This window comes from Micromesistius poutassou, assembly GCF_964030765.1.
Source record: "Micromesistius poutassou genome assembly, chromosome: 22".
In the NCBI taxonomy this organism is placed as follows: Eukaryota; Metazoa; Chordata; class Actinopteri; order Gadiformes; family Gadidae; genus Micromesistius; species Micromesistius poutassou.
Window position 1 is genome coordinate 8,742,477 of NC_140292.1, and position 27,500 is coordinate 8,769,976.

Below are 27,500 nucleotides of genomic sequence, written 5' to 3' on the forward strand. Positions count from 1 at the left end.
CAATATGCCAAAGGAAATGTAGAAGCAAGGTAGGGTAGTGGGGATCAAATCAAAAAAGGACATAATCTGCTTATACCTTGCCACACCTCTCAATAACGTGGGCTACACGCACCCACAAACACATGCCCAAACTCACACGCACGCACGCACACACGACCACACACACAAGCAGTTTGATGCACAGAAGTCAAACCGATTCTTCAGCTGCACATTACAGTGCTATCCTACAGGGAAGTGTATGCATGCATGTATGTGTATTCTGTACTGTGGGTGTGCAGTTTCAGTGTGTGTGTCAGTGGGTCTTGTGTGGGTGGACAGTGTGTTGTTTGCAAGGCCACTGCAAAGGGCAGCTGGACATCTCTGCCCGGTAGCTGTCTTGTCCTTTCGTCAAGCTTTACATAATATTTTCCTCTTGCTTTCCATATTCTCTCCATCATTATTAAAGAGTCCAAATGTGTGCAAACTCTCTCTCTTTCTGTCTCTGTCCTTGTCTCCCTATTCCAGCCATTCTCTCTCTCTCCTCTCATTTGATAGATATGGCGATATTCAAGTTGCATACATCTATTTGAACAACACTTGGGCACACAAATACAGATGTGTATCCAAATCACTTTGAATCCAATCTGTCTGGTCTCTGCTTATACAAAACCCTTGTTCTTATGCGTATACATGTGAGGTTGAAAGGAGCTGAACAGAACGAGAAAGAACTACTAATCGGCAACATGGAAAATTCTCATTTGCACTATATTCTGTTCAACACGGACATGATGAAATTCACAGACATATCTCTGTAGTGTTCCAGTGTCTTCTCAAAGATATCTTTCCTCCGTAATGCAATTAAGGGAGATTGCGACAACAACAGCAGAATTAAACAATCAAAATGGACACAAGATAGCAAATCACACCTCGGAATAAACATAAAACCAAAATAAACATGAATGTTTAATGGAGGAGCCAGGTGTCCAATATCTTGGCAAAGCGGACGGAATAATGAACAGGGGGGGGGGAATTGAACAGGCTGTGACAGAAGGCAGCAAGGCGAGGCAATATATGTAGATTGACTCAGGGATGGGATAGTATCAATGCCCTCCTTTCTTCTACAAAGAATAGACCGATAGGTTGGAGGAGCGGCGAGGCTGGAAGGAGGGATCTGGAGAGCGTAAGTGTTGATGTGCAAATGCATGGATCGATAGGGGTCGGATGGATGGCTGGATGTGGTGAGTTGTAAAAGACCATATATGGGGCCAGCCTGGAGTTAGGAGGAGGCTGAGTAACGCCAGGTCGACATCAGTTTCTATGGTAACGGAGAGAGTAGAGTGTTCAAGCATCTTATTGAAATCATTAATTTTTCCAACCTCCTTTTGTAACACAAACTATTTAGACTTTTCATGGCCGCACGTCACACGTTGCTAAATAAATCAGAGGTGCATTACTTAAATCAGCAGCGCCTAAAAACTCTGCGGGATGGAATATTCACAAAACTCAATGTCAGACCGTTCCTCTGTATGAAATATTGAATTGATCTGTTGTCTCTGGATTCGTTGGTTCATCGTGGCCCTCTCAATGGCCTTGCTACGGCATCCGTATCTTTTTAAGGTCTGCGCTCTGACTGTTCTCAGCACAACGCAACCTGAGCCCTTCCCTCCGTGCTCTGTGTGGCCTGATCGACTCACTGCACATTATTGGAGGAGGACTTGTCCCAAGACTTATACCAGACCACATTTTCTTTGGGAGTAAATGAGGAGAGAGCGAGAGAGAGCGAGAGAGAGAGTGCATGCATGCATGAGAGGGAGGGAAAGATGGACAGAGAGTCAGAGACACAGACAGACCGAGAGAGAGAGAGAGAGAGAGAGAGAGAGAGAGAGAGAGAGAGAGAGAGAGAGACAAAGAGAGAGGAGATGCACATCCACACACACATCCACACACACACACACACACACACACACACACACACACACACACACACACACACACACAGATTGGATGTCTAGGGCTAAACTGAACACAGAGACCCATGACAGCATCGTAACCTAACACCACAGAAGCACTGCACTGATTGGTCCGTCTAATTAAACCTGAGGACACATGGATTACCCATTGACCACTACATCTATACTGTGGTAGTGTGGTAACACAGGTCATAAACACACACATACACACACACCCACACACACACACAATAAGCTACTACATATATAAAGCCATCTTCTCTGTGTGCACACAGGAGGGGGAGAGCTGTGCCATGTGATTGCTGTGCACCTTCACGCTCGCCATGTGTATGGATCTCCCATGAAGCGCAGCCTCCAGATTCGGGGTTGTGATTCGGGTTGTGTGTGCGTTCTGTGCGTGTGATTACTCCCAGCTATGGGGTCACTGGACCAGTGGACCACGGCTAAACACTCGAGGGATGGCTGGTCGCATAGTGTGTCTGCAGGCCTAGGACCGGTGGACAGACATGAAACTGAAGGTAAACCTGAGTGTTTGTGTGTGTGTGTGTATGTGTGTGCGTCTGCATGTGTGCGTATGTGTGTGTTTGTGTGTACATCTGCATGCGTGTGTGTGTGTGTGTGTGTGCGTGTGTATGTGTGTGCGTGCGTGTGTGTGTGTGTATGAGTGTGTGTAAGTGTGCGTTGCAGAGGGGGAGGGGAGGATGGTGAGAGCGAGGGAGGGGTTTATGGCTGTTTAACATGATTATTGAGCAGCCTTATACCCTTCCCCCAGACAGGCTCTCTACCTCTCGGTCTCTCTGCCCCTCTCTCTCTATGTCTGTCTCTCTGCCTCTCTCTCTCTCTGCCTCTCTCACTCTGTCTGTCTCTGTCTCTCTGCCCCTCTCTCTGTCTGTCTCTCCGTCTGTCTGTCTGTCTCTCTCTCTCTCTATTTATTTCTCTCTCCTCTCTCTCCCTCTTTCTCTCTCTCCCTCTTTCTCTCTCTCTCTGATTTTCTGTCCTGCTGTGATGTTTTTGTGCAATTTTCAACTGTACCGTCTGTGCAATTGATTAGGTATTTAACTTAAATATATTTTTTCTAAGCTCATCCCCATTCGCCTCAATTATTCTAATCCTTTGACTCTGATTTTCAGCAATATTTCCGGTTTTACATGCTTGCACACATACACACGCACACACACACACACACACACACACACACACACACACACACACACACACACACACACCCTTTCTCTGTAATGAGTAAGAGGCAGGGAAAGGAGAAGCAAAGATGGAACACTTGTGGTAATGCACCATGGGGGGGGCTTGTGTGTGTGTGTGTGTGTGTGTGTGTGTGTGTGTGTGTGTGTGTGTGTGTGTGTGTGTGTGTGTGTATGTTTGTGTTTATGTGTTTGTGTGTGTGTAATATCCCAGGGGGGCAAGGTTGTTCCGAGGGTCAGCAATGTCACCATGGGAACACAGGCTCCGCCCCTCTCTCTTAGTGGGGGCTGCCAGTTAAAACCAAGCATACTCGCCTGCAGCCCCTTACCAATTCATAGCGAAGGCCTGAATGCAATTGCCTCCCTCAAACCCTACCCTCTGCTTAGGCCCGTTTATTCCTGGGAATAAAAGGTGACTGTCAGAATAAAAGCGCGGCCAGACTAGCCGCAGGTATCTCCTTAAACCACGGGCTGCGCGGCAATGCATAGCAGCAGTGTGATGTTAAGGCTTAAAGAGATGCTTAACTACCCTACAGTTGAGGTTGATGTTGAATTTGCATGACTTGAAAATAAGATATAGCAGCAGGAACAGTTGCAATTGAATGTGTGCACTTTGTGTACAATTCTAGATCAGCAGGTAACAATTAAGGTCATACCCCTGTAGAAGCTAATGGTGTTTAACTGGGCTTTGTTTTCATAATAGCAGACGATTTTTTTAAAATATATATTTTGTGTAAAAGATGATGGCTGTTTTTAATGATGCTATTTCTGTTTCAACATTAAGGACTGTTCCACAGCACAATCAAATGGTGAGCATTTCTGAGCTGTTGGAACTGAACATCGAAAAATGAACACCTAATCATGACCTTCATTGGAATTCAACCACCATTCTTAAGGTGAGTTGGACTGAAATTAAAACGCTCAGAGATGTTCAATAGGTTCATTCCTCGGTGAGCAGATGAAGTGGCTGTGGCTTGGTGACCGAGCACCGTATCTCCATCTATTGGGTAAACGAAGTTCGGCAATACTACTTTAAAGTTTCTGCAAAGGCTCCGGGTTCTGGAGGCAGGGTGCTGTCCAGGGTGCTGAGACGACCTGACTATCGCAGCTGAACGCTGATCTCGTCCCGCTGACTTCCATTCGATAGATTCTAGTAACTTAAATCGAGTTTTCTCCAGAAATCCTCCGTAAATATGGTTCTTCCAGCCGTTTTACAAACACGGGTGCAACGGAAAAAAAACAAAGAAGTGAGAATGTAGAACAAAATCACTGATAAGGGGGTTTCACCAAAAAGCAAGTTATTTAGCGGGATATGATAATAACACGGAGTAGCCGGGGTCATGCTTACCTTCAGAGATAAGAGGAGTTCACCTGATCACATCGAGGGTAAGGGTCGGCTCCCCAACGCTGTGCCAGACCCCCTGGATCCTCGCCCGGAGCCTCCGTTCACTCACTGCGACGCGGTGTGAAGCACGTCGGCATCAGCATAACCTCACGACCCCACCACCCACCAAACCGCCGAGCAAGCCGCTTTGTGTTCACAATAAACACCGGGCTGGTAAAAGAGTCAATGTCAACCGGAGAAGCAGCCTCGCGTTACGTGCATGCTGCTAAAACAGCTGCTACTTTTATCCTCGGATTCGCCGCGTTCACGTTCAGAGAAAAACTAAAAAAAATACGATTTCTGTCCTAATTTCTGTCCACGCAGAGACAGCAGAGATAGTCCGAAGCCACGGGGGGGTCGACCTGCAGCTAGCCAGGTCTCCAGCGGGGTCGGAGGACGCGTTTCCCCGGAACGTGGACTTGTTTTAGATCCGTGTGGAGAGTTAGTTGAATCGCAGCAAATGAGCGCCTGCTGGCTCGCGACGGACGACGGGTCCTCAACAGAAGAAGAAGAAGCCGTCCTACGCAAACACCAGCGCGCGGATCACAGCGAGCGAGGCGGGAAAAGATCTCGACAGCTCCATCTACGAGCCCCGATTTAACGCCGCTTGACGACGAGGTCAGACCTCGCGCGTTTTCCCCAGGATGCGAAGGCAACCGGATCCTGTCAAAATAAAATCAAAGAAGGAAATCATAATCAAACAATTATGAACAAATAGTCGACGCGAGGCTTCGCGTTTCCCTCCGCTTTGCTCCGCTCTGTGGCGTTGGTCGTCGTTTGTCATACGCTGCGAGGGCGCGCGCGCGTGCGTGCGTGTGCGTGTGCGTGTGTGTGTGCGTGTGTGTGTGTGTGTGTGTGTGTGTGTGTGTGTGTGCGTGCGTGTGCGTGTGTGTATGTGTGCGTGTGTGCGCGAGTGTGTGTTTGTCAGTATTTCGGATCTGCACACCGCTCGGGGAATGCACTGTGAAATGCAGCGTTGGAGATGTGATGTACAAGACGAGACGAGACGTGGACCGTTTCTTATTCCATGCAAAGTGGGTTTATTATCAAAAACATTGGTTTGCTGCTTACACACGAACTTGACACCTGTGACAAACACTGGTATCACCTGGAAACAAATTGGAAATGAAGGAAAGAGGCTGCGCAGTCAGGCTTGCCATCACACAGTCCAATGAAGGGGCCGGCTCTAGCTATGCTCTAGCCCTAGGCGAGGTAAAGAGTTTTTTGTTTTATTTCCCCGATTTCCTTCATTGAGGGCAACCGGAGTCCACCAGAAGGGGGCGCTCTATGCGACCGCCGATATTATGGCCTTTGCCTTTAGCCGGCCCTGCCAATGACTGGCTATCAAACGTGTGTGTGTGTGTGTGTGTGTGTGTGTGTGTGTGTGTGTGTGTGTGTGTGTGTGTGTGTGTGTGTGTGTGTGTGTGTGTGTGTGTGTGTGTGTGTGTGTGTGTGTGTGTGTCTGTGTGTGAGGTTCATTGTTGGTCTGTGGTTTTATCGGTGAGTTCATGCCCGCAAACATGCGCCCGATTAGTAAAGTTAAAGTTTACAGCCTTCCTGTTCTTCACCTATAGGCCAACTTCCGAATAAAACGTCCAACCTAATAGTAACGTGAAACCAAGGACAGGACATTCAAAGTAGTACATTTGGACGTGTGCGTTCTTTGACTGGCACAAGCTCTTCTTCTAATTCATCAGCAGAACAGACAGCCCGTCCTCCAAGTAAATCTTCACCCTCTCATTTTATGCACTATATTCACACAAAGTATCAAAGCTTTTGTACTGCAGAAGAAAATTCACCTCACAGTCAATATATCGAGTGTGCCGGCAAATACAGTGTGGCCAATGTCTTTAGTTCCTGTGCAGAAGAAAAAAACCTTTCAATGCATATTAAGAAACTAGCATATAAAGGGGGATGATTAACCTGCTACGCCCCAGGGCTATAGGGGTAATCCACACCTGAAAGAGGAGGCTGGAAGGTCAGCTGTTCTTTGATTGGGTAATGGACTGTGATTGATTGATAACTGCAGAGTGTGTTGAAGAATCCTTGATGAGCCAATTTGTGGTGAGATCCTGGAGCAAAGCATTGTGGGAGGCACAGGAAGAGGAATAGAACAGAACTGAATGCAAATAGATATATTTTCTTCTTGTATTGCATCTCAATCACACACACACACACACACACACACACACACACACACACACACACACACACACACACACACACACACACACACACACTGCATCTGTGAAAGTAATTTCACAGATGCACCATCACTCTCTCCCTCCACAGACAACAGCCAATCTGACAGCTGACCCCAGCCCCTCCAGCAGGGCTCTCATTTGTCCCTCTGCTTGCTCCAGATGACCTCATAGGCTCTCTTCTCGTGTGATTGACGGCAGCAGTGGTCTGGGAGAACATGAGCGTGTTTCATAGCAAACAACAAAGGAAGTTAATAAAAGATGAACAGTGCATTACGGAGTCTACCTGGGACTCATAAGAAGGGAAAACAGAAACAAGGAAACGAAAAAAAAAGGGTTCAACAAAGAAATAGGCCGACAAAGCACGCGCGCTAGTTTGTTCAAGAGTCTGTTTTATAGAGAGACAGGAAGGAAAGAGGAAAGAACAAAGCAAGAGAGAGAGAGAGAGAGGATAAACCCAAGCAGGTATCATGTGGCACGTGATGGAAGGAGACAGAAGAAGGATAGACAGATCTCTAAAGCGCTCTCATTTCCTCAGGGAACAGTGGGGTTTGATTACATTAACACACTATGATGCTGCTGCTGCTGCTGCTGCTGCTGCTGCTGTTGGCCAGCATCTCCTGTTTCCACTCCACTCCCAACACAACCAACCCAAACACAACCAGGCCCCACACAACACAGCCCAACACAACCAGTAGGCTGTAGGCGGCTGTCGGGCCAGTACGCACACGTCAGAACACGAGCCCGCACGAGCTGCCGAGCCGTCAAGAGACCTCCCAGGAGTCTGTCAGCGTGGAAGGTGTGATGTGCTTACATATCCATATCTGTCGGCTGTCAATCAGTGGATATCCAGTGTAGGACTGACGATAAAAGTATACATACAACTGAGATTAGAGTAGTTGTATGATAACTCTATGTAAAGCATATTAGCAATTATTATTTGTTTCTGACGTCGTAGCGAACAAAGGTTTCAGGAGAAACTGACCATAGGGTAAGTTAACGATCTGTCTGAGACATTTGGGGAGCATGATTTGAGCATGAGCTGTGAGGAAGATCGAAAGTGCAATAAAGTCTAGTTAGTCCAGGCCGATTGTTGTTGATCATGTCCATGGATCAATTTGGATCAATTAGGCCCTGGCAGATGCGCAGAATCATGGCTGACCCCGGGGCTTAAGGAAAAACAATCCTATTTTCCCCAACAGACCTAATGCCATTAGCCTGCAGTCCGCACATAAATGGAAAGGACAAAAGGGAGGGGTTTCCTTAAAAAGCAGAGACAGAAAAACAGAGATGAGGCCGAGGGAAGAGCAGTGACACTGGTCGGGAGAAAGAACGTACAAGGACTTTACGGGAAAAAAATTGGAAATACAACGTTTATATATTTTTCTAGGAGAGGACGATGAAAAACTGATAAAGACTTGAGGGCTGGACAACTTTCCTTCATCAAGAGAGACTTTGTCACCTAACTGCACAGTCGGACATAAAAATACATCTGCGATGTAATTTCCATATTTACCAACGAAATAACTAATTAGCATTCAACGCGTCAAATTCACCGGAAAAAAGCCCAGTTCATTGGGCCGTGAACAAGTGAAACTGACCCCCCCCCCGTGAGTGAGGCTATGAGTATTCTCACCGGGAGCTTTCGCCTGCAGGACATCACCATCATGTACTTCACAGCCCTGGCCGCCCTGGTTCTCATCCTGGTGGCGTCGTACCAGGCCCCGGCCAGAGCCATCAACCCCCTGGACCCCTCCTCCAGCCCCCGGGCCCCGCCGCCCCCTGCTCTGCCCATGCCCTTCCACGTGCCCCTGGACCCCCGCGGGGACCTCCAGCTGGCCTGGAACCTCAGCTACGCCACGCAGGAGGTGTACTTTGAGCTGACGGTGGCCCACATCCAGCACGGCGTGGTGCTGGGCATGTCGGACCGCGGGGAGCTGACCAACGCCGACCTGGTGGTTCTGTGGGACGACGGAGCCAAGAGCTACTTTGGGGTAACGCCGATCCGTCGCTGGGCTTGTTGATGTATACTGTGAAGGCAGGGGGATAGGGGTGTAGATGGCATTAAAGTAGTCTTAAAAGATGAGGTTATTTTATATACATTCATGTATTCAGTGGAATTAATAATTATAAAATCTAGTGCGCAATTATCTAATTATCTAATCTGAGTGCGCAACCATGTATAACATCTATTTGCATCTATAGCCATTTCGATCGATACCTGTCGCACTCACACAGACAACTAAAACACTGTCACATATCATCTGTGTTTGGTGAATTAAGAAAACCTGTTTTCTCCACAAATCAAATTTATACAAAATAATACATGAATAAATTAATACATATCTCCAATAGATAAATATAAATTATATAAATCTAAATATCTAAAGTATTTTGATTTGTAGAGTTATTCTGTTAATGTAAAATAAGTGAAACAGCATTTGTCTACATTTAAAGAGATGCCATGCCATTGTATACTAACCAGAAGTATACAAATGTGTGTCTTGTATAATTACAATTGACATACATGTATAATGAATATAATACATGTTTAATGGATATAATACCTGTTCCTGCCACTCATTGTATAAGTGTAACAGGAAATGAGCTGCATTAAAGTCCTGGTTGTGCAAGGAGACAGAACTGTACTGAAAGGCGATGGCTGGAAGGCAAAAGGATGTCATAATGCGCATTGTATTTTATGATGCCAAAGGACGTCTTGTGCTACGATGAGCACAATACTGCTGTTGAGTCACCATCATTGCCTGACAAGTACATATTCAATTATGTCCAGAAATATTCTAGTATTTTGCCATTTGTATTTTTTATGTTTTCTATGTCCTTTGTGCCTCTGGTTCTTTATCGCAAAGAAATAAGGCAGCTTTAAGGTTGCGTTTCTTTATGTGCATGTACACACACACACATGCACGCACACACACACGCACGCACACACGCGCACATGCACACGCACACACACACACACACACACACACACACACACACACACACACACACACACACACACACACACACACACACACACACACACACAAGGTCAGTTCATGAATAGGCAATCATACACCCACAACGCTGCAAATCTCTTCAATTACACCATATTCAATATATATTTGCAAAAAGACATATTTTTTCCCCATGGACATTCTAATATCATCATCTCATCATCATTTCAAGTTCCACACAATGTCCTCTGATGCAGTCTATCTATTAGTTGACCCAAAGGAGCGTAACCTATTGCTAATCAAAACTTAGTATGTCATATTTTCTGATGCATACAAAGCCAAAGGCAACAAACATTTAATCTCTCGGATATATAAAGAACTGCAGAATTCTAAAGATCAGTCCACCGTCCAAGTTAGACAAAAATGGGAGAAGGAATCGGGCCTGGAGATATCTGAAGAGGAATGGTATGAAATTTGGGAAAATCTGGTTAAAACTACCAACTCAAGAGCTTGGCGGGAATTTTCCTGGAAGAATATTATATGTTTTTTTGTAACTCCAAAAATTTAATTCATGCAGCAGGGATCTCAGGGCCAGAGTGGATGCTGGAGGCAATGCGGTAAATCAATGGCTGATCACTTCCATATATTTTGGGACTGCTCTTGTATCCAGCCATTCTGGGGTGAAATTTCCAAAGAAATTAGTTCAATTTTTGGAATACAAGTTGTAAACTCCTTTATTATACTGTACCTGGGTAAACTTCCAGACAATCTTATGGCCCACGATAAGTACCTCTACAAAATCCTACTTATTACATGCAAGAAAGCCATCACCCGGAAGTGGCTAAGGGAAAATCCGCCAACTAAAGACGAATGGATTGCAGTCGTCAACAAAATAAACTGTATGGAGAGACTGACCTTTTCCTTAAGGTTACAGTTTGATCGCTATATCAAGGCCTGGAAAAAATGGTCTGTCTACTGTAAGGAATGTAACCCACTTTAATTTTCTACTTTTTTTTAAATTATTATTATTCTCACACTCTAATATGGCCCATGCTTGCCCTAAGTGTTCTTTGTCTGTCTATTTGTTCTCTTTCATCCTGAAAAACAAATAAAAAGAAAGTATAAAAAAAAAAACTTAGTATGTCGCATGAGAAACACTGGGGCAGTTTCAAAACACAACAATTTCTCCCCTTAACAAGTAATTTCATAATTAATGACCAAAAAGACATTTTTACTTCCAATAACATTCCAGTGCTCCTATACTTCTGAAACGGAGGCGGTTCATTGCGATGTGACGTCACGATGCACAAGCCCTCTCATTGGCTGGCAGTCTAACGATCACGTCCTCCACACTATCACCTCCTAACACCGCGGTCCAGCTGGGCCCAGCTGTTCTGCTCAGCTTACGGATGGGACCGTCACCCTACCGTCACCTCAGCCCCCCCCCGCAGTCTGTCCCTCAAAATACACTCCTGTGGTTTATCTGAGGACGGCCAGACTAGTCCCACCGCCGCTGAAACAGACGAGTCATCCGCTCTAATCACCTTCATGCCTGTCATGCTAGCTAATCCCTTTCCACGTGAATGCTTGAACGAAGACTCGAGTTTGTGGAAGTAACTATGTGTTTTTTTTTTACTTTGGTTAGCATCACAGAGTACAGTACAGTGTGTGTGTGTGTGTGTGTGTGTGTGTGTGCCTGAAACACAGGTGGCTTTAGAATTGAACAAATCAACGTTCACTCACACAAATGAACTAAGCTCACAAAGCAAAAGCAAAAGCAGCAAACGTATTCAACTTGCAGCAAAGCCTCCCCAAGGGGTCTCGTACTGTGCATTATCCAGACACAGAGAGACAAGATGACCTGATGACCTCTGACCTGGGATAGTTATGAACCTAGATGTGAGCTTGGCCAATGATTATACATTGACTGATGAAGCACAATCGCCGTTATTTATTCAATCTTATAGACTGAACCAATAATCATTGACAAATGATTTTCAATGGAGATCAGGCTACTGTTACGTTGTTTATCACTTTATCATCATCATGTCTTGTGACACGTATGAACATGGCATGACAACGGTTAACATGCAAACAAAGACTCTATTCATTAATATCATCATCATTTCAAAACATATTTATTTAATTGAAATCAACAGTTTCAGTAGTGTGCCACACGATTCAAAGGGAAGCAAAAAGGTAAACAGGATGAGAGTGAGAAAATGAGAAAGCCGAGGAGAGCTAGAGAGAGAAAACGATTTTAGCTTCTATTCTAGGCAGACATTACAGGAAGGTAAAGCCAGCTCCTGTTTTCCTTTGGGATATGAATGTGCCTCTTGCCAGGCCTGGACCATTTTCAAATCACAAGTCTCTTCATTTTACTGATTATCACCAATTAACTCTTAAGTAGTATATTCAAGTCCTGATAATATGTTCTCTATATATTCGCTGCCTTGTGAATTACTCTACTTAGGTACTGAGGTACTGTCTTCGTTTTTAATTCATGACATGTTTATATGTGTGTGTGTGTGTGTGTGTGTGTGCGCGCGTGCACATGTGTGTACATGTACACGCGTGCATGTTTGTGTGTGTGTGTGTGTCTGCAGGATGCATGGAGTGATGCAGAGGGTCATGTGACTCAGGACCAACAACAGGATTACCAGCTGCTGGAGGCCAGCCAGACCCCCCAGGGCTTCCACCTGCTATTCAAGAGATCATTCAGCACCTGCGACCCCAGGGACTACCTCATCCAGGTGCGCCACACACACACACACACACACACACACACACACACACACACACACACACACACACACACACACACACACACACACACACACACACACACACACACACACACACACACACACACAGATCGGACCCTCTGTGTCTGTGCTTGTGGTGCAGGTTTCTCTTCATTATCGTCCTGGCATATATTGCCGTCCTGTTCTTTTTGCTCCGGCGCTGTCTGTTGGTGCACACAAGATTTTTTTTTACTACGTTGTCATGGAGATCTGTCCATGTGTGGATAGCTCACAGCACATCCCATCTAGATATATGGAACGGACTGGAGAGCAGAGCCAACCTGCTCTGTTCATGTTGATCCACATAGTGACATGAATTGAGTGGTAACACACAGCTCCCCTCTGAGTTATGTTAATGAAACAATACACTCCCTCCTCGTCCAATGTGCTCCCTCTTGGCTTTGGTTCATAACGACTTATATAATGGTTAGATGTTCTTTCCCAGTATCAACTAGCAGGATGATTGAACCCTGTTGAAGCCTTCAGGGGTTCAACTTTATTCCCACACTTAAACTCAACCTACTTTCTTGCTGTAGTCATTTTTGAGTGGATCTTTTTATCCAACTTACAGGGACTTAGATACTTAGATGCTCTAGGGTGCCTGAAAGAATTGGGGATAAAACTTTATTCCCAAACCCCAACCCTCCCTTATCTATCCATTTGCATGTATTAAGTAAATGGGCCACAATACAAAGAACCAAATACATACACACTCATACCTCTTCCCTCCCCCCCCCGCCTTGCTTTGTCAGGATGGTACGGTCCACGTCATCTACGGTCTCCTGGACCGTCCCATCGCGTCCCTGGACCGGCTCAACCTGTCCCTCATCCAGACGGGGGTGCAGCGGGTGCTGATGCTGCGGCCGGACGGCCCGGTGCCCTCCCTGCCCCTCGACGCCCAGACCCTGGAGGTCCTGGCGCCCAACGTCACCATCCCCGGCCAGGAGACCACCTACTGGTGCTACGTCCAGCAGCTGCCCCGGGACATGCCCCGCAACCACATCGTCATGGTGGGCATCACTTTAACACCCTATGTTATACTGCACTGTACTACACTGTACTACACGGTACTTTATTATACTATACTTTACTACTAGACTATGCTATACTGTACTATACTAGACTATACTGCACTGTACTATACTGTACTATAGTATACTTTATTATACTATACCTTACTACTAGACTATACTATACTGTACTATACTAGACTATACTGCACTGTACTACACTGTACTACACTGTACTCTACTTTACTTTACTTTATTATACTATACTTTACTACTAGACTATACTATACTGTACTATAGTATACTTTATTATACTATACCTTACTACTAGACTATACTATACTAGACTATACTATACTAGACTATACTGCACTGTACTATACTGTACTATAGTATACTTTATTATACTATACTTTACTACTAGACTATACTGTACTATACTAGACTGCACTGTACTATACTGTACTATACTTTATTATACTATACCTTACTATAATGTGCTATACTGTACAATAATGTACTATACTATACTACACTATGCTTTACTATACTAGGCTATACTATACTGTAATATACTTTATTATACTAGACTATACAGTACTGTGCTACACTGTACTATACTGTACTATACTATAATGTAATATAATGTATTACTTTACTTTACATAACTATACTATATTGTAAATGACTCTACTTTGCTACGCTATACTACACTATACTATGCTAGGCTATGCTATACTACTACTTCTACTTTACTACATGGTACTATCCTGTACTAGTCATCTAGGAGATTTTTTCGACCACCCTTAGCTCCTATCCTGCACAACAAATCGTCAGAGTGTATTGGAGTGTTTTATCAATGCAGCCTCACAGGATGAAGAAATAGGAGGTGTCTGATGGAGAGGTGTCTCATCAATCAGAACCGCCTCACGGACCAAGCAGGGCGTGACTAGAGTAGGCTGTAGACCCTAAAGTAAAAACCCACCATATTCAAGATAAGATATGAATGTTGATATGCACGAGGGAAGCCCAGTGATGGAGATTGAATATAAATGTGGATTATTTACAGACGTTTGCACTGACAATTTCCTGGAACGGTAAATGTCCCATTCTAAAGCTTACAGGGGGCCGTCTAAAGGGCTCTTTATGGTCCCACGTTGACGCAACGCAAGGGGGTTATGGACCCCTTACGTCCTTGCGGACCCTCCTTGCGTCCACCGCAAGGGCCTGACGCAACCTTCCGTCGAGGCGACGCAGCCGCAAGGGGCTGCGATTGGTCCGCTCACTAAAACCCGACGCAGGACCATAAACGTTCACGACTACGTCGAAGCGTCTGCGTGGTCCTTGCGTTGCGTGAACGTGGGACCATAAAGAGGCCTTAACACACACGCTGGTCCTCACAGCCTACAGGGGCCCCTCTAACACACACGCTGGCCCTCACAGCGTAGAGGGGCCCCACTAACACACACGCTGGCCCTCACAGCGTAGAGGCCCCTCTAACACACACGCTGGCCCTCACAGCGTAGCGGCCCCACTAACACACACGCTGGTCCTCACAGCGTAGCGGCCCCACTAACACACACGCTGGTCCTCACAGCCTACAGGGGCCCCTCTAACACACACACGCTGTTCCTGAGCGGTCCCAGGTCACTCACACACTAAACACCTCACACCTGCTGGCTGGTGTTCCCCCCCCCCCCCGTCAGTACGAGTCGGTGATCACCCCGGGCAACGAGGCCATCGTCCACCACATGGAGGTGTTTGAGTGTTCCCCCGACATCCCCGAGGTCCCGAGCTACAGCGGGCCCTGTGACGACAAGATGAAGCCCAGCAAGCTCAACTTCTGCCGCCACGTCCTGGCGGCCTGGGCCATGGGGGCCGAGGTGAGACACACACACGCACACACGCGCACACACACATACGCACATGCACACGCACACACAGATACCTCATTCAGGTACAGATAGGGGTTGGACAGTGAGTGTGTGTGTGTGTGTGTGTGTGTGTGTGTCTCCTGGCAGGCGTTCTACTACCCACCAGATGCAGGTCTTCCTCTCGGCGGTCCGGGCTCCTCCAGGTTTCTCCGGCTGGAGGTCCACTACCACAATCCCCTGCTGCTCTCTGGTACACACACATACACACAGGCACACACACACAGGCACACACACACACACACACACACACAAAAGGCACAAACACACACACAGGCACAAAAACACAGGCACACACACACACACACGCACGTACACGCACTCGCACGCTAGCACACACACACACACACACACACACACACACACACACACACAAATACAGGCACACCCACAATTCCTGGAAATCCAGAGCCTATTTTGCCAGAGAGCAGACTCCTTAAATTACAGCAGCCATGCCCTGATCTGGCTGGTGCTCACCATAAATCCTCAGTGTGGTTCAGGCTGTGGCTGCCTCATCATTACCCAGCCCTCGGCCACCTATTGTTTATTATATACTACATTTGTTTTCTCCTAATCACATATCACACATATCAACAACATTCACATTGCAATGTCGTAGTAATAGGCCCTTAGTTTTCCACATTAGAGGTTTGAAGGATATTAACAGCCCTGTTTAGTGCCTAGTGGAACACAATGTATTTACCGGGTCGTTTGCCGGTGGAAAGAGAGGCCCCTTGTGTCTCGGGGTCGTGGCCCCTAGCGGCCCAGGGCTAGCTAGCGAGCTAGTCCTGTGTGTATTTAACACCACAATGCTACGTGCGCGCTCCGTTTCTCAGGCCGGCGGGACACGTCGGGGATACGCTTGTTTTACACCCCCAGTCTGCGGCGCTACGACGCGGGCATCATGGAGCTGGGGCTGGTCTACACCCCCATCATGGCCGTGCCCCCCAGGCAGCACGCCTTCGACCTCTCCGGCTACTGCACGTCCAAGTGTACCCAGACCGTACGTATCCGTATCCGTGTCCGTCCGTCCGTCCGTCCGTCCGTCTCATGGACGCTGTGGGCTGCTCCACTGGTCATCGGTGTGGATCTGTGTGTTGTTTTTTTTAACCCTCGTTGGTAAACACATTTGAGAAAAGTACACAGTGGTAAAAATGTCGTTGAGTGCTTTGTTGTTTGATGTTTGCAAAGGTGTGAAAAGACGTTCGCACGGCAAGACTTTTCTTTTCGATAGTGTTACGATTCTGTGTTTGTTTGTTTGGATTTGCATGAGAAAGCCAGGTCTGTTAAAAAAAAAAACATGGATTGAATAAGAACGAACGCCAGCGGGCAGAATGTGTAAAATGCAACTGTCCAACCGACTACTAAAATACATGCACCTGTGACCTCCAGGCGCTTCCTCCAGGGGGGATCAGTATATTTGCGTCCCAGCTCCACACCCACCTGGCGGGGAGGGGGGTCCGGACCGTCCTGGTGAGGGGGGGCGTGGAGCTGGAGGTCGTACAAGAGGACCAGCACTACAGCACACACTACCAGGTACTACACACTACAAAGTACTACACACTACCAGGTACTACACACTACAAAGTACTACACACTACCAGGTACTACACACTACAAAGTACTACACACTACCAGGTACTACACACTACAAAGTACTACACACTACCAGGTACTACACACTACAAAGTACTACACACTACCAGGTAGGACCTACTACACACTACAAAGTACTACACACTACCAGGTAGGACCCTACAGTACTACACACTACCAGGTAGGACCCTACAGTACTACACACTACAAAGTACTACACACCACAAAGTACTACACACTACCAGGTAGGACCCTACAGTACCACACACTACAAAGTACTACACACTACCAGGTAGGACCCTACAGTACTACACACTACAAAGTACTACACACTACCAGGTAGACCCTACAGTACTACACACCATTAGGTAGCATCCTACAGAGTACTAGAGTACAGAGACACTACCAGTAAGTATATAAAGAAGAATTACACTCTACCAGGTAGTATCCTACAAAGTACTAGGACACAAACTTCTTGTCTAGGTATTGTTCTCACTATAACCTTACAACCATTTCATTTTAGTTCAGTATATTTTTGTCCCAGCTGCTCACTGGAGATTAAAAGTCTGTATCCTTTTACTCTTCCCTGAATACCAATTTCATGATTTGAATGCCGGTCCTGGTACGCTGTCAGTAATTAACCAGCTCGTTCTTCTTACAGACCATCAGAATGCTAAGGAAGATGGTCAACGTATTACCTGTGAGTATACCACATCTAAATAATAATCCCAGGATGGGTGAAACACCCAACAGACCCTGACACCTACAGCGTCACTCGGGTAGGGACTGGGAGGTGGAATAAAAAGTTGAATATGGGTTTGGAGACTGTGAGGTGTAAACACCTACAGTCAATTCAGTCCGTTGAAACATTGAGGAGCCCCACACAGCAGTGAGGGGCTACAGGGGAGGTACAGATAGCACGGCTCCAGAAGGTTCTGTTGGGCTGTCTTTCACAGATCCCTACACGATCCACCTTCAATTATTCACTAATATTCTACTGCTGCGTCGTACGTACACGAGTTTAAAAGCTTTCCTGACTAGGTGTGTGTGTGTGTGTGTGTGTGTCTGTGTGCACATATGTGTATGCGTGCGTGCGTGCGTGTGTGCATGTATGTGTGTGTGTGTGTGTGTGCGTGTATGTGTGTGTGTGTGTGTGCGTGCGTGTGTGTGCGTGCGTGTGTGTGCGTGCGTGTGTGTTCCGCAGGGAGACACACTGGTGACCAAGTGCACGTACAACACAGAGGATCGGAGTGGACCTACGGTGGTGAGCAGACCAACTTGATCTTCCCACGGACTCTGTCCCTCGCCTCACTGCCCTGATACCGACGGCCCCCCTACAGCGCCCCTCAGGGGGTCTCTCCTCCGCCTCCTCTCCAGCCCTGCCCCCCATGCTTTCCTTCTGGTCGTCTACACAGCGCTCTCTTATTCCAGAGCAAATTTATCCAGTTTCCGACATATGTTTCCCTCTGCATCGCCTCTTTCGTCTATCGTCTGTTTCTGTCTGGCTTACCCTCTCTCCCTCTCTCTGTCTATCTCTCCCTTTCTTTCTGTCTCTCTAATTCTCTCTCTCTCTCTCTCTCTCTCTCTCTCTCTCTCTCTCTCTCTCTCTCTCTCTCTCTCTCTCTCTCTCTCTCTCTCTCTCTCTCTCTCTCTCTCTCTCTCTCTCTCTCTCTCTCTCTCTCTCATCTCTCTCTCTCTCTCTCTCTCTCTCTCTCTCTCTCTCTCTCTCTAGGGGGGATTCGGCATCATGGAGGAGATGTGTGCCAACTACGTCCACTACTACCCCCGCACTCAGCTGGAGCTGTGCAAGAGCCACGTGGACGCCGACTACCTGCAGAAGTACTTCAGCTTCATCAACAGGTACAGCACACATATCCGACTGTTTCAGGCTGTTTAATACGTCGCCTGTTCCTCTCTCTCTCTCTCTCTCTCTCTCTCTCTCTCTCTCTCTCTCTCTCTCTCTCTCTCTCTCTCTCTCTCTCTCTCTCTCTCTCTCTCTCTCTCTCTCTCTCTCTCTCTCTCTCTCTCTCTCTCTCTCTCTCTCTCTCTCTCTTATCACAAGTCCGGCATTTAGCAGAAGCTTTCATCCACATTGACGTAGAGCGGAGATCAAACCCAGTACCTTTCCACTGGGAGTCGAACATCCTGGCTCCTATTACAGTATCCTGCCCCCCACACATCTCTCTCTAACCTTGTTTGTTTTATTAAAATTAATCTTTGTGGCTCAAATTCTGCTGCCTGTATGGCAAAGCATTTTTATTCGATGCCCATGTGGTGGAATAATATAAGTATACATACATACAGTATATATATATATATATATATATATATATATATATATATATATATATATATATATATATTAAATCCAATCTGAAGGTTTAGGGATTTGCTTTAAAAATGCATTTGGGGCCCTACCCGGCCTGGGGCCCTGCTGGTGTCCCTCGGATGGACCCTGGCTCTCCGTCCTCGGTGATTAAACCTTCCATCGCCTGCTCGCTGCTCAGGGACGGCCTGCAGCTACGGTAGACAATCACCTCCCTGCTATGATCTGGGGAGATACCAGTGCCTCGTCTCAAGGAGAGAGGAGGATGCAGTGTTCTGGAAAGAGCCCGAGGTCCCCGGGATACCGGCGGTTTAAAGCAGAGCGCACACTGAACCAGAACCGGCACGCTGCCTTCTTGGAATTGGAGCAAGGAGCCTGGGAGCTGTTGGACCTGGACCAACCTTCTTCTTCGTCAACCTGTTAACAAGATTATATTTTACTACAAATAAAATCAGAAGAAGCCCTCCGATTAGAGATGCTGTAGGTAAAGATTCAAGAGCGGAAAAGAGACGGAGCATAAAAAAGCAGAAGAGAGCAAGATTTTGAAACTAAACAACCAAAAATACACTGGTGTTTGGTCGGAAAAATGGATGGATTGCCTTGTGGATGGGCGTGTTTTATCCTTGAGACACTTCAAGTTCAGACCTTTTTTATAGGGGCGGGGTGATGGATTTAGTGGCGTCTAGCAGTGAGGTTGCATATTTCAACCAAATGAATGATGACAGTTGATTATTAAATCGACCCTTACTGTGAAGTGTCACCAACGGTTCTTATTTTCATGGGATTATACACTCATTGAAACGTTATTTTGAATATTATATTACATTTCTGCCGGGTTTGTTCCACTAGAAGCCACTCAACTTCTTCACACTGCACATTTAATGGAGTGACATAGTGCAGGTTTAACACTTGTATTCAGTCTCTCTCTCTCTCTCTCTCTCTGTCTCTCTCTCAGGTTCCACGGCAGAGACCAGTGTGTGTGTGGTGAGGTGGGGGTGACGCAGCAGTTCTCTGCTCTGCACTGGGACCCGTTCAGCGGCGAGGTGCTGGACTCCCTGTACAACACGGCCCCCATCGCCATGCACTGCAACCAGTCGTCTGCACGCCTCTTCCCTGTGAGCGCCTCTGCCTCCCACACACACACACACACACGTGCATGTGCACACACACACACACACGTGCATGTGCACACACACGTGTGCACACACACACACACACACACACACACACACACACGTGCATGTGCACACACACACACGTGCATACAAGCACACTCACGTGCATGTGCATACAAACACACTCACACACAAACGGCAAAGACATTTACAAGAGACCCATTATCCCCAAATGCAAAAAACACAACACAGAAAAATGGACGGAGGTGATTCAAGACAACTAAACTACAAAATCTAACTATAGAATAGATTACGTATATAAAGTCATTATTATGGTAATTCAGCAGTGTGTTTTGTACTTTTGCCTATGCAATCATCCAAACACTTGTTCACTAACCGGAAGCTGAACCATGAACAGCTCCATCACAGCGATGATGGGCTGTATGAATACTTTTTCTCACAAATCCCAAGTTTATTCCGAGTTGATTTGCAGCTTCCATTTGCACAGTTCTGAATTTAAATAAACTCAATAAATGAATTCACAGTGTAGGCGGTGTAGTGAGGGTAAAAAAAAACAAGCCTCGCAGATAATTCATACAATGATAAAACACATCGACCGTCTGAGATGGGAACTAGTCTACTTTTGGTTTACACTGAAGTTCATTGCGCTTTACACAGCACGGTCGGTCCACACACACACACACACACACACACACACACACACACACACACACACACACACACACACACACACACACACACACACACACACACACACACACACACACACACACACACACACACAGTGTGAGCTGATGCTATCCTGCGTGTTTTCCAACAGGGCCAGTGGGACCACCAGCCTCTGCCGGTGGTCACCTCTGCACTCCAGGAGCCCCTATACCCGTGTGAGGGAGGGAGGCTAAACCCGGGTAACTGACCCCCCGCCCCCCCCTCCTACCCAGACCCGGGCAGGCCAAAGGGCGTGGCCGGAGTCCGACAGGGGGTGATGACCTCACCTGGGCTTCACCGTGACGTCTTTCCTTCTTAGGAACTGAAGTGTTGACGTGGTCTTGGGGTACTGATGTCACCATTATGTACAAGCAGTAATAAAAGAAATGCAATCAAATAAATGGAAACAACTGGGAGCCTGACTTGCATGATCGTAAACTTCTGTGATTGATTTAAGAATGTACAAGTAAGAATATACCCTATAGCAGACAGGGCGTCTGTACACTGTTAAAATCTCATGATACGACGTGGTTGGCTACAAAAGTACGGGGATGTGCAGCTGTCTCACACCAACGTTTGCCATTAGTGGATTAAATGGGCAACTCATTTGCAGGTATATATTCTATATTATTCTAAAGCTGATTGGCTAGGGGCGGACATGTTTTTTTACATCATCTGTGAGTTGACTGAGATGCGACGTCAGAGTGTGGCGTACAGGGCGAACCCGGACTGAGATACAGCCATTTAACCAACCAACTGGCCATAGCGCCACCTGTTGGCGCTTGTTCTTCATTTAACCCTGATACAGAGGTCATCTTCTATACTTTTGTGATGTATATTCATTGAGTAAATGTTTTCATTTTTAGGATGTATTTATTCAAACATAATTGATTGTTATATTTCTTATGTACAGAAACGCTTGCAGAAAATTAGAAAAATAGGACGGCTTGAGACGTATATTTTACATCCGTCATTCTTAGCACCTGTTTTGTAACGGACAACTTGCACCAATACACCACATGCATCTCAATTATTCAAGCGATGAACATAGAATTATACTGTTAAGAAAACACAGTTAAAAGGTCCAGCACATTAACCCTCATTATACAATACGAAACCTGAGGGCTATACTTAATAAATGACCTTTAAGTGTATTTATAATTTCATGGAAATAGTTAAGACATTGGTTTAAGATTGTAGGTGGGTGTTTACCTAGACTTTCATGGTAGAAGTTCAAAATCCGCTATAAATTAGTTTGAATAACATTAAGTAAACTAAATCACATGACACTGTTGAGATTAACAGAAGCAATCGCTGCATCTTATCTGGTGCATTGTATGTATTTATGTATGTAGACCAAGCTATAGATTTGGACTGTTTACAAACGTAAACATGGGCTGCATACCAAGTATATAATATTATTACGTTTCATTGAGGATGCTTATCTCGGGTAGAAGCAGTTGTAATTAACATAAAAAAATGGGATTGCTTTATTGCCCTCCTGCCAAAATGTGTCAATTTATCATTTCTGACACACTGCATACTATCCACTATGCTCGTCTTTATGAAAGGCATCCTGACAATATATGCATTGCACATTTGACATTACGGGCAGATACCCAATCAAAATCAACCATGCATTGGATTTAATTGGCCATTAGAAGCCTATCCATTCACAGGACCAACTGCACCTGAATGTCAACCTTCCGTCCCAGAGAGGGCAAAGTGGGCATGGCCAAACTCACAGCTCCGCCCCTGCTCCTTATAAGGGCATCTCAATCATAAATGCCCTTCACACGTTTGTTCTCGGGGTCAAAGGGAGACTTGAGATGAGCTTTGGCTTGGTAGGTCACGCCCATCCTCTCCAGTGTGAAGTCACCGCTCCTCACAAAGTCAGGGTTTGCCTGGGAGAGAGAGAGAGAGAGAGAGAGAGAGAGAGAGAGAGAGAGAGAGTGAGAGAGGGTGAGAGAGAGAGAGAGAGAGAGAGAGACAGACAGACGGAGACCAATTACAAATGAGGATCCACCACTTATATGACACTTTGCGATAATGCTTCTCAAGACTAGCTAAGTGGCGGGAACAGTGCAGTACAGAACACGGCTGAACGGCAGCGTCGAAAAAACCTTTCTACTCTCCAGAATACACAATAGGAGATGATAATAAAACGCCGTGCGTGATGTCCCTCAGGCCTCTCCAGCTCCACCCCCCAGCTGTCACTCAACATCCGTCGGTAAGTGTTCCCAGCTGTGAGCAATCTAGATAACGGCGCGGGCCGAGAGACACACACACTCTGACAGCGACGCCCCGTTTGTGATTACATCTGGAGCCGGTGAACACGAGATCAAACAACGGCTTTGAACGCAAACCACTGCAATAGGTCAGAACAATATGTGAGGGAACATGTGTGTTTGTGGTTGAAAAGAGAGAGAGGGAGAGAGAGAGAGAGAGAGAGAGAGAGAGGTAGGAAGAGGGCGAGGGAGAGAGAGAGAGAGAGAGAGAGAGAGAGAGAGAGAGAGAGAGAGAGAGAGAGAGAGAGAGAGAGAGAGAGAGAGGTGTGTTGTGGAGCCCCTACCACTCCATCAGGGTTCCGGATGTATCCGTATGCGATGGTCTTGTCGACGAAGAAGCCGTAGTCGGAGCGCCGGATGTGTCCGACGGGAACGCCGTTACGGTATACCGCCTCCAGGCCGAACAGTGGAATTTTTCTGGAAAAATCAACACGGGAGAGGAATAAATAACACAAATTTCAATACACAACAATACTTGATCTGGATTGTTCTTATTATTATTAGAAGCAAACAAAGGCACACAGACAGCATTTGTCTGTGTGACGGCCTATTTTTGGTGCTGCAGCACAGAAAATCAGAGTGCATACCTTGCACTGAGCATGTACTATCATTTGGCTGGTATTAGTGCTGCACAATTAATTGCATATTAATACGAATAGTGATTTTGTCCTCGGCAATTAGCTGACCAGGAAAGGTCGCTTTAATTTATTTAAACAGAAACCCTAACCCTTATTCAGATTTTAAGCGCCTGTGACATTAAAATCTAATTTAAAAAGACGTTAAAACTCAGCAATTGCTTTATGATTTCAGGTTTTTTTACATGCAGTAGGCACCACTGAATATTAATTTAATCAATAATAACAATATGGGGTAAATCTTTCAGACGGGGTTATCTGAAGGATTTAGAATAGTTCTGTTTTATTCCAGTTTTTAATTTGATCGCACTATTCTTAACGCCCTATTGATTATCTGGTAGTACCAGTTATGGTGACCTTCTCTTTGGCATGTCACGGATCAAAAGAATAATTCTAAAAAACGTAAACATAACAGTCGATCGTATCAGATAAACAAAACAAACATTATCGGCTCCTACACCAGTATATATCACATTGTTTCCTTGGGTTTGTTATTTTTCCTTTGCTAAACTCCCGCTTACTGACGAAACCCAACCATCATCGAAACCACAAACAGAAAAATCCTGCCAAATACAATTAGTTAGTTAGTTAATAAGCTAGTGGGCGCATGAGAGGGTCTACTGACTCGTCGATGGTGAAGCACACGATTCGCCTCTTTAGCCCCTCCTTCTTCTGCATCTCCAGCCTATCACGGCCCAGGAAAGGAATGGAACTCTTCATCTTACAGGTGAAGGCCAGCCCCGCCTCTAGGGGCGTGTCGTCCGGCCGCAGGTCAGCGTGCCAATGTCTGTACCCTGGAGACGAGACGGAGGACGGGTTCAGAACAGAGCGGGTACAGGCGATCGTGTCGCCAGACAGATACAGACATTACAGTGTACACGACGGACTGGCACCCATGGAAAAAACTACATCATCATCATTAAACATTTTGTCTTCACACCAAGAACGTTTGGGTGAGAGGCTGTTGCATCGCAGTGTTTGCAATCAAACAATTGCTAACACTTTTTTAATACTGGTCTTTCCTCTGAATTCATTAGAATTTGAGCTTTGTCACAAAGAAGGAAACGTTCACATGCATCGTGATCCTTCACAGGCGCGCCGCATTTTCTGAGCCACTGGACCGCGGCGTGTCCCATCCCAGCCGCCCTGAACGAGAAGTGCGGCCTCATCGAGGGATCAGTGAGCTGCATCCGCCACGTCTCAAGGACGTCCGTGCGCCGCCTCGGTCCTATAAGGGACGGGGACGGCGACTAACTGCGCGGCGCGGCCACGTCGGACCGAACCAGAGTGAAAGTGAAAGCAATCGCCGCAAAAAGTCGAGCACGTCCCGACTCCCGACAGCACGTTCACGTCAGTTCCAGGTTCACGTTTCCCCCGGGGTCTTCGGGGAGTGGCTTGAAGATAAGGAGGGATGGAGCAGATTAGGGGGAGCCGGTGAGGCAGCTCGCTCCACCTGGACTGCTAATGAGCCCCGGCCCCCGTGCAGGCGGCGGCGGCGGACGCGTTAGGGGAGCTCGGAGCTTGGAGGACGGAGGGGCTGGCAGGAGGCGGCCGGCGGACGAGGCCGCAGAGAGCCCTCCGGGTGCCAACGCAGCCTTGAACGCCGACTGGCGCTGAATTGAAATGTGCGCGTTAGGATGTAAACATTAGCGCGCTCTGCATTTCAGATTTGTTTGCCGTCGTCTGCAGTGCGGGGAGTGATTTGACGCGAGTCTCTTCCTTTGTTGTTCTTTCCACAGCGACCCTGCCTTTGTTCGCCCCTTCAGGAAGAAATAGAGGAAGAAAATTGAGGGAGAAAATGATTCAAAAGTCTTTTGAATTAAATTGTCGACGCGGTGCAGCGGGGACGTGACCGCGGGCCCCGAACGCTGCCTTCTGAATCCTGTGCAGAGGGTTCGGCAGCTGGCTGCCCTCCCCCGCCATGTATAAAACATCACTTGAGTGACCGTCGACAACCTGGACCAAATCTGAAGCGACGTCGTGGTGGTGACTAAATCTGCTGACCTTTTTTAACAGACATTCAGTGGACCCGCTGGAACAGACATTTCAGGTCCGCTTTAAACACGCCTGTTTTTCATTGTCTTGTCCTTTGCAGGTTGTTCTCACTGATCTTGATGTAACCTCGCATCATGCGAAAGAAGCAGCCTCACGGCACCATAACGTTTTCGGACTAGGACCGGTAAGTAACGCATCGCCGCGGTCTGAAGCGTTCTCCTCCACCTTTCTCTATGCTGAGCGAGTCGATGGCCCTGTAGCCCGAGTTGATGATGCCGTGCTTGGCGCCGGCGGCCATGACGGCGTTGTAGACGGGCAGGCAGGAGTCCCGGGGGATGTGGAGCTCCCAGCCTAGTTCACCCACGAAGGACAGACGCATGGCTCTGACCTGCAGAGGGGAGAGGTGGGAGGTGAGTGAGGAGAGGGGGGGAGGGGAAGGGGGGGAAGGAGAAGGGGAAAAGTGGGAGGGGGGAGAGGGGGAGGAAAGAGGAGGAAGGTGAGGGAGGAGAGGGGAGAGGGAAAGGGGAGAGAGGGAGGGAAGGGGAGAGAGGGAGAGAGATAAGAGATTGAGAGCTCCTTTTAGTTCCAGTCCAAGTTCTAAATGCTTAGTCACACAACTGCACCCGTCACTGATAACATTGTATGTGTGCATGCACGCACTGACACACACACACACACACACACACGCACACGCACACATACACACACACACGGCCATCTTCAAGGACAGCAGCTACTTGTCATCCATTCCAATGCTAAGAGCAGTCTCCATCTGCTGCGGGGAAACATGAAGAGTGATGGCAATGAGACGGAAAGAGGTGACCTATAACATCGATCAGTAACTGTGGCGAGGCTACAGCTCTATCCGTCTCTACAGCTCTATCCATCGCTACAGTTATATCTATTGCTATCTATCTCCAAAATACAAACACCACCTTCATCGAATGTTGCTGAATGGACGATTATCGTCCCTGTGTCTCTGTACATGCCCAGGAATGCACGCACACAAACATGCTCATCTCAATACTAGCCTGCCCTTTACTTCCGTCATTATATTCTGTTTAATTGAAAGTGACTTCTAGTATAGAGAAAAAACACATTATTGGTAACCCAAATCACAGGAATAGCAACAACATACAGACAGAATATCTTACTGCCCCACTCCCGAACTGAGGACGGCATGGAGCAATAAGGAGAAAGAGAGACAGAAATAAGGAGAGGGACAGAATAGAGAGAGACGGGGAGAGAAACAGACAGACAGACAGACAGAGAGGAAGAGAGAGAGAGAGGAAGAGAGAGAGAGAGACGGAGACAGAGACAGAGACAGTGATCTAGAAGTGATGGAGTGGGGGAAATCTGATTAGGAGCAGAAGCGGCA

General features: G+C 46.8%; 2 protein-coding genes across 2 annotated transcripts in view; one reads left to right on the forward strand and one right to left on the reverse strand.

Annotated features, from left to right (window-relative positions):
* Window positions 1-8,355: 8,355 nt before the first annotated feature.
* On the forward strand, window positions 8,356-21,412 carry dbh (dopamine beta-hydroxylase (dopamine beta-monooxygenase); the record flags this gene model as incomplete). The annotated part of the gene is made up of 12 exons (XM_084486423.1): window positions 8,356-8,727; window positions 12,300-12,446; window positions 13,250-13,507; window positions 15,214-15,390; window positions 15,529-15,631; window positions 16,275-16,441; window positions 16,831-16,974; window positions 17,696-17,734; window positions 18,239-18,298; window positions 18,767-18,894; window positions 20,316-20,475; window positions 21,317-21,412. The coding sequence occupies 12 exons, from the start codon at window positions 8,356-8,358 to the stop codon at window positions 21,410-21,412; spliced, it is 1,851 nt and encodes a 616-aa protein (XP_084342549.1).
* Window positions 21,413-22,578: 1,166 nt separating this feature from the next.
* sardh (sarcosine dehydrogenase) overlaps window positions 22,579-27,500 on the reverse strand; it is a 33,599-nt gene continuing 28,677 nt past the window's right edge. The window contains exons 19-22 of the mRNA XM_084486756.1: window positions 26,348-26,510; window positions 24,753-24,921; window positions 23,777-23,909; window positions 22,579-23,108 (exon numbers count right to left, since the gene is read on the reverse strand). Coding sequence (XP_084342882.1) covers window positions 22,980-23,108; window positions 23,777-23,909; window positions 24,753-24,921; window positions 26,348-26,510 — 594 coding nt within the window. The 3' untranslated portion in view covers window positions 22,579-22,979. The remainder of the gene's footprint in view (window positions 23,109-23,776; window positions 23,910-24,752; window positions 24,922-26,347; window positions 26,511-27,500) is intronic.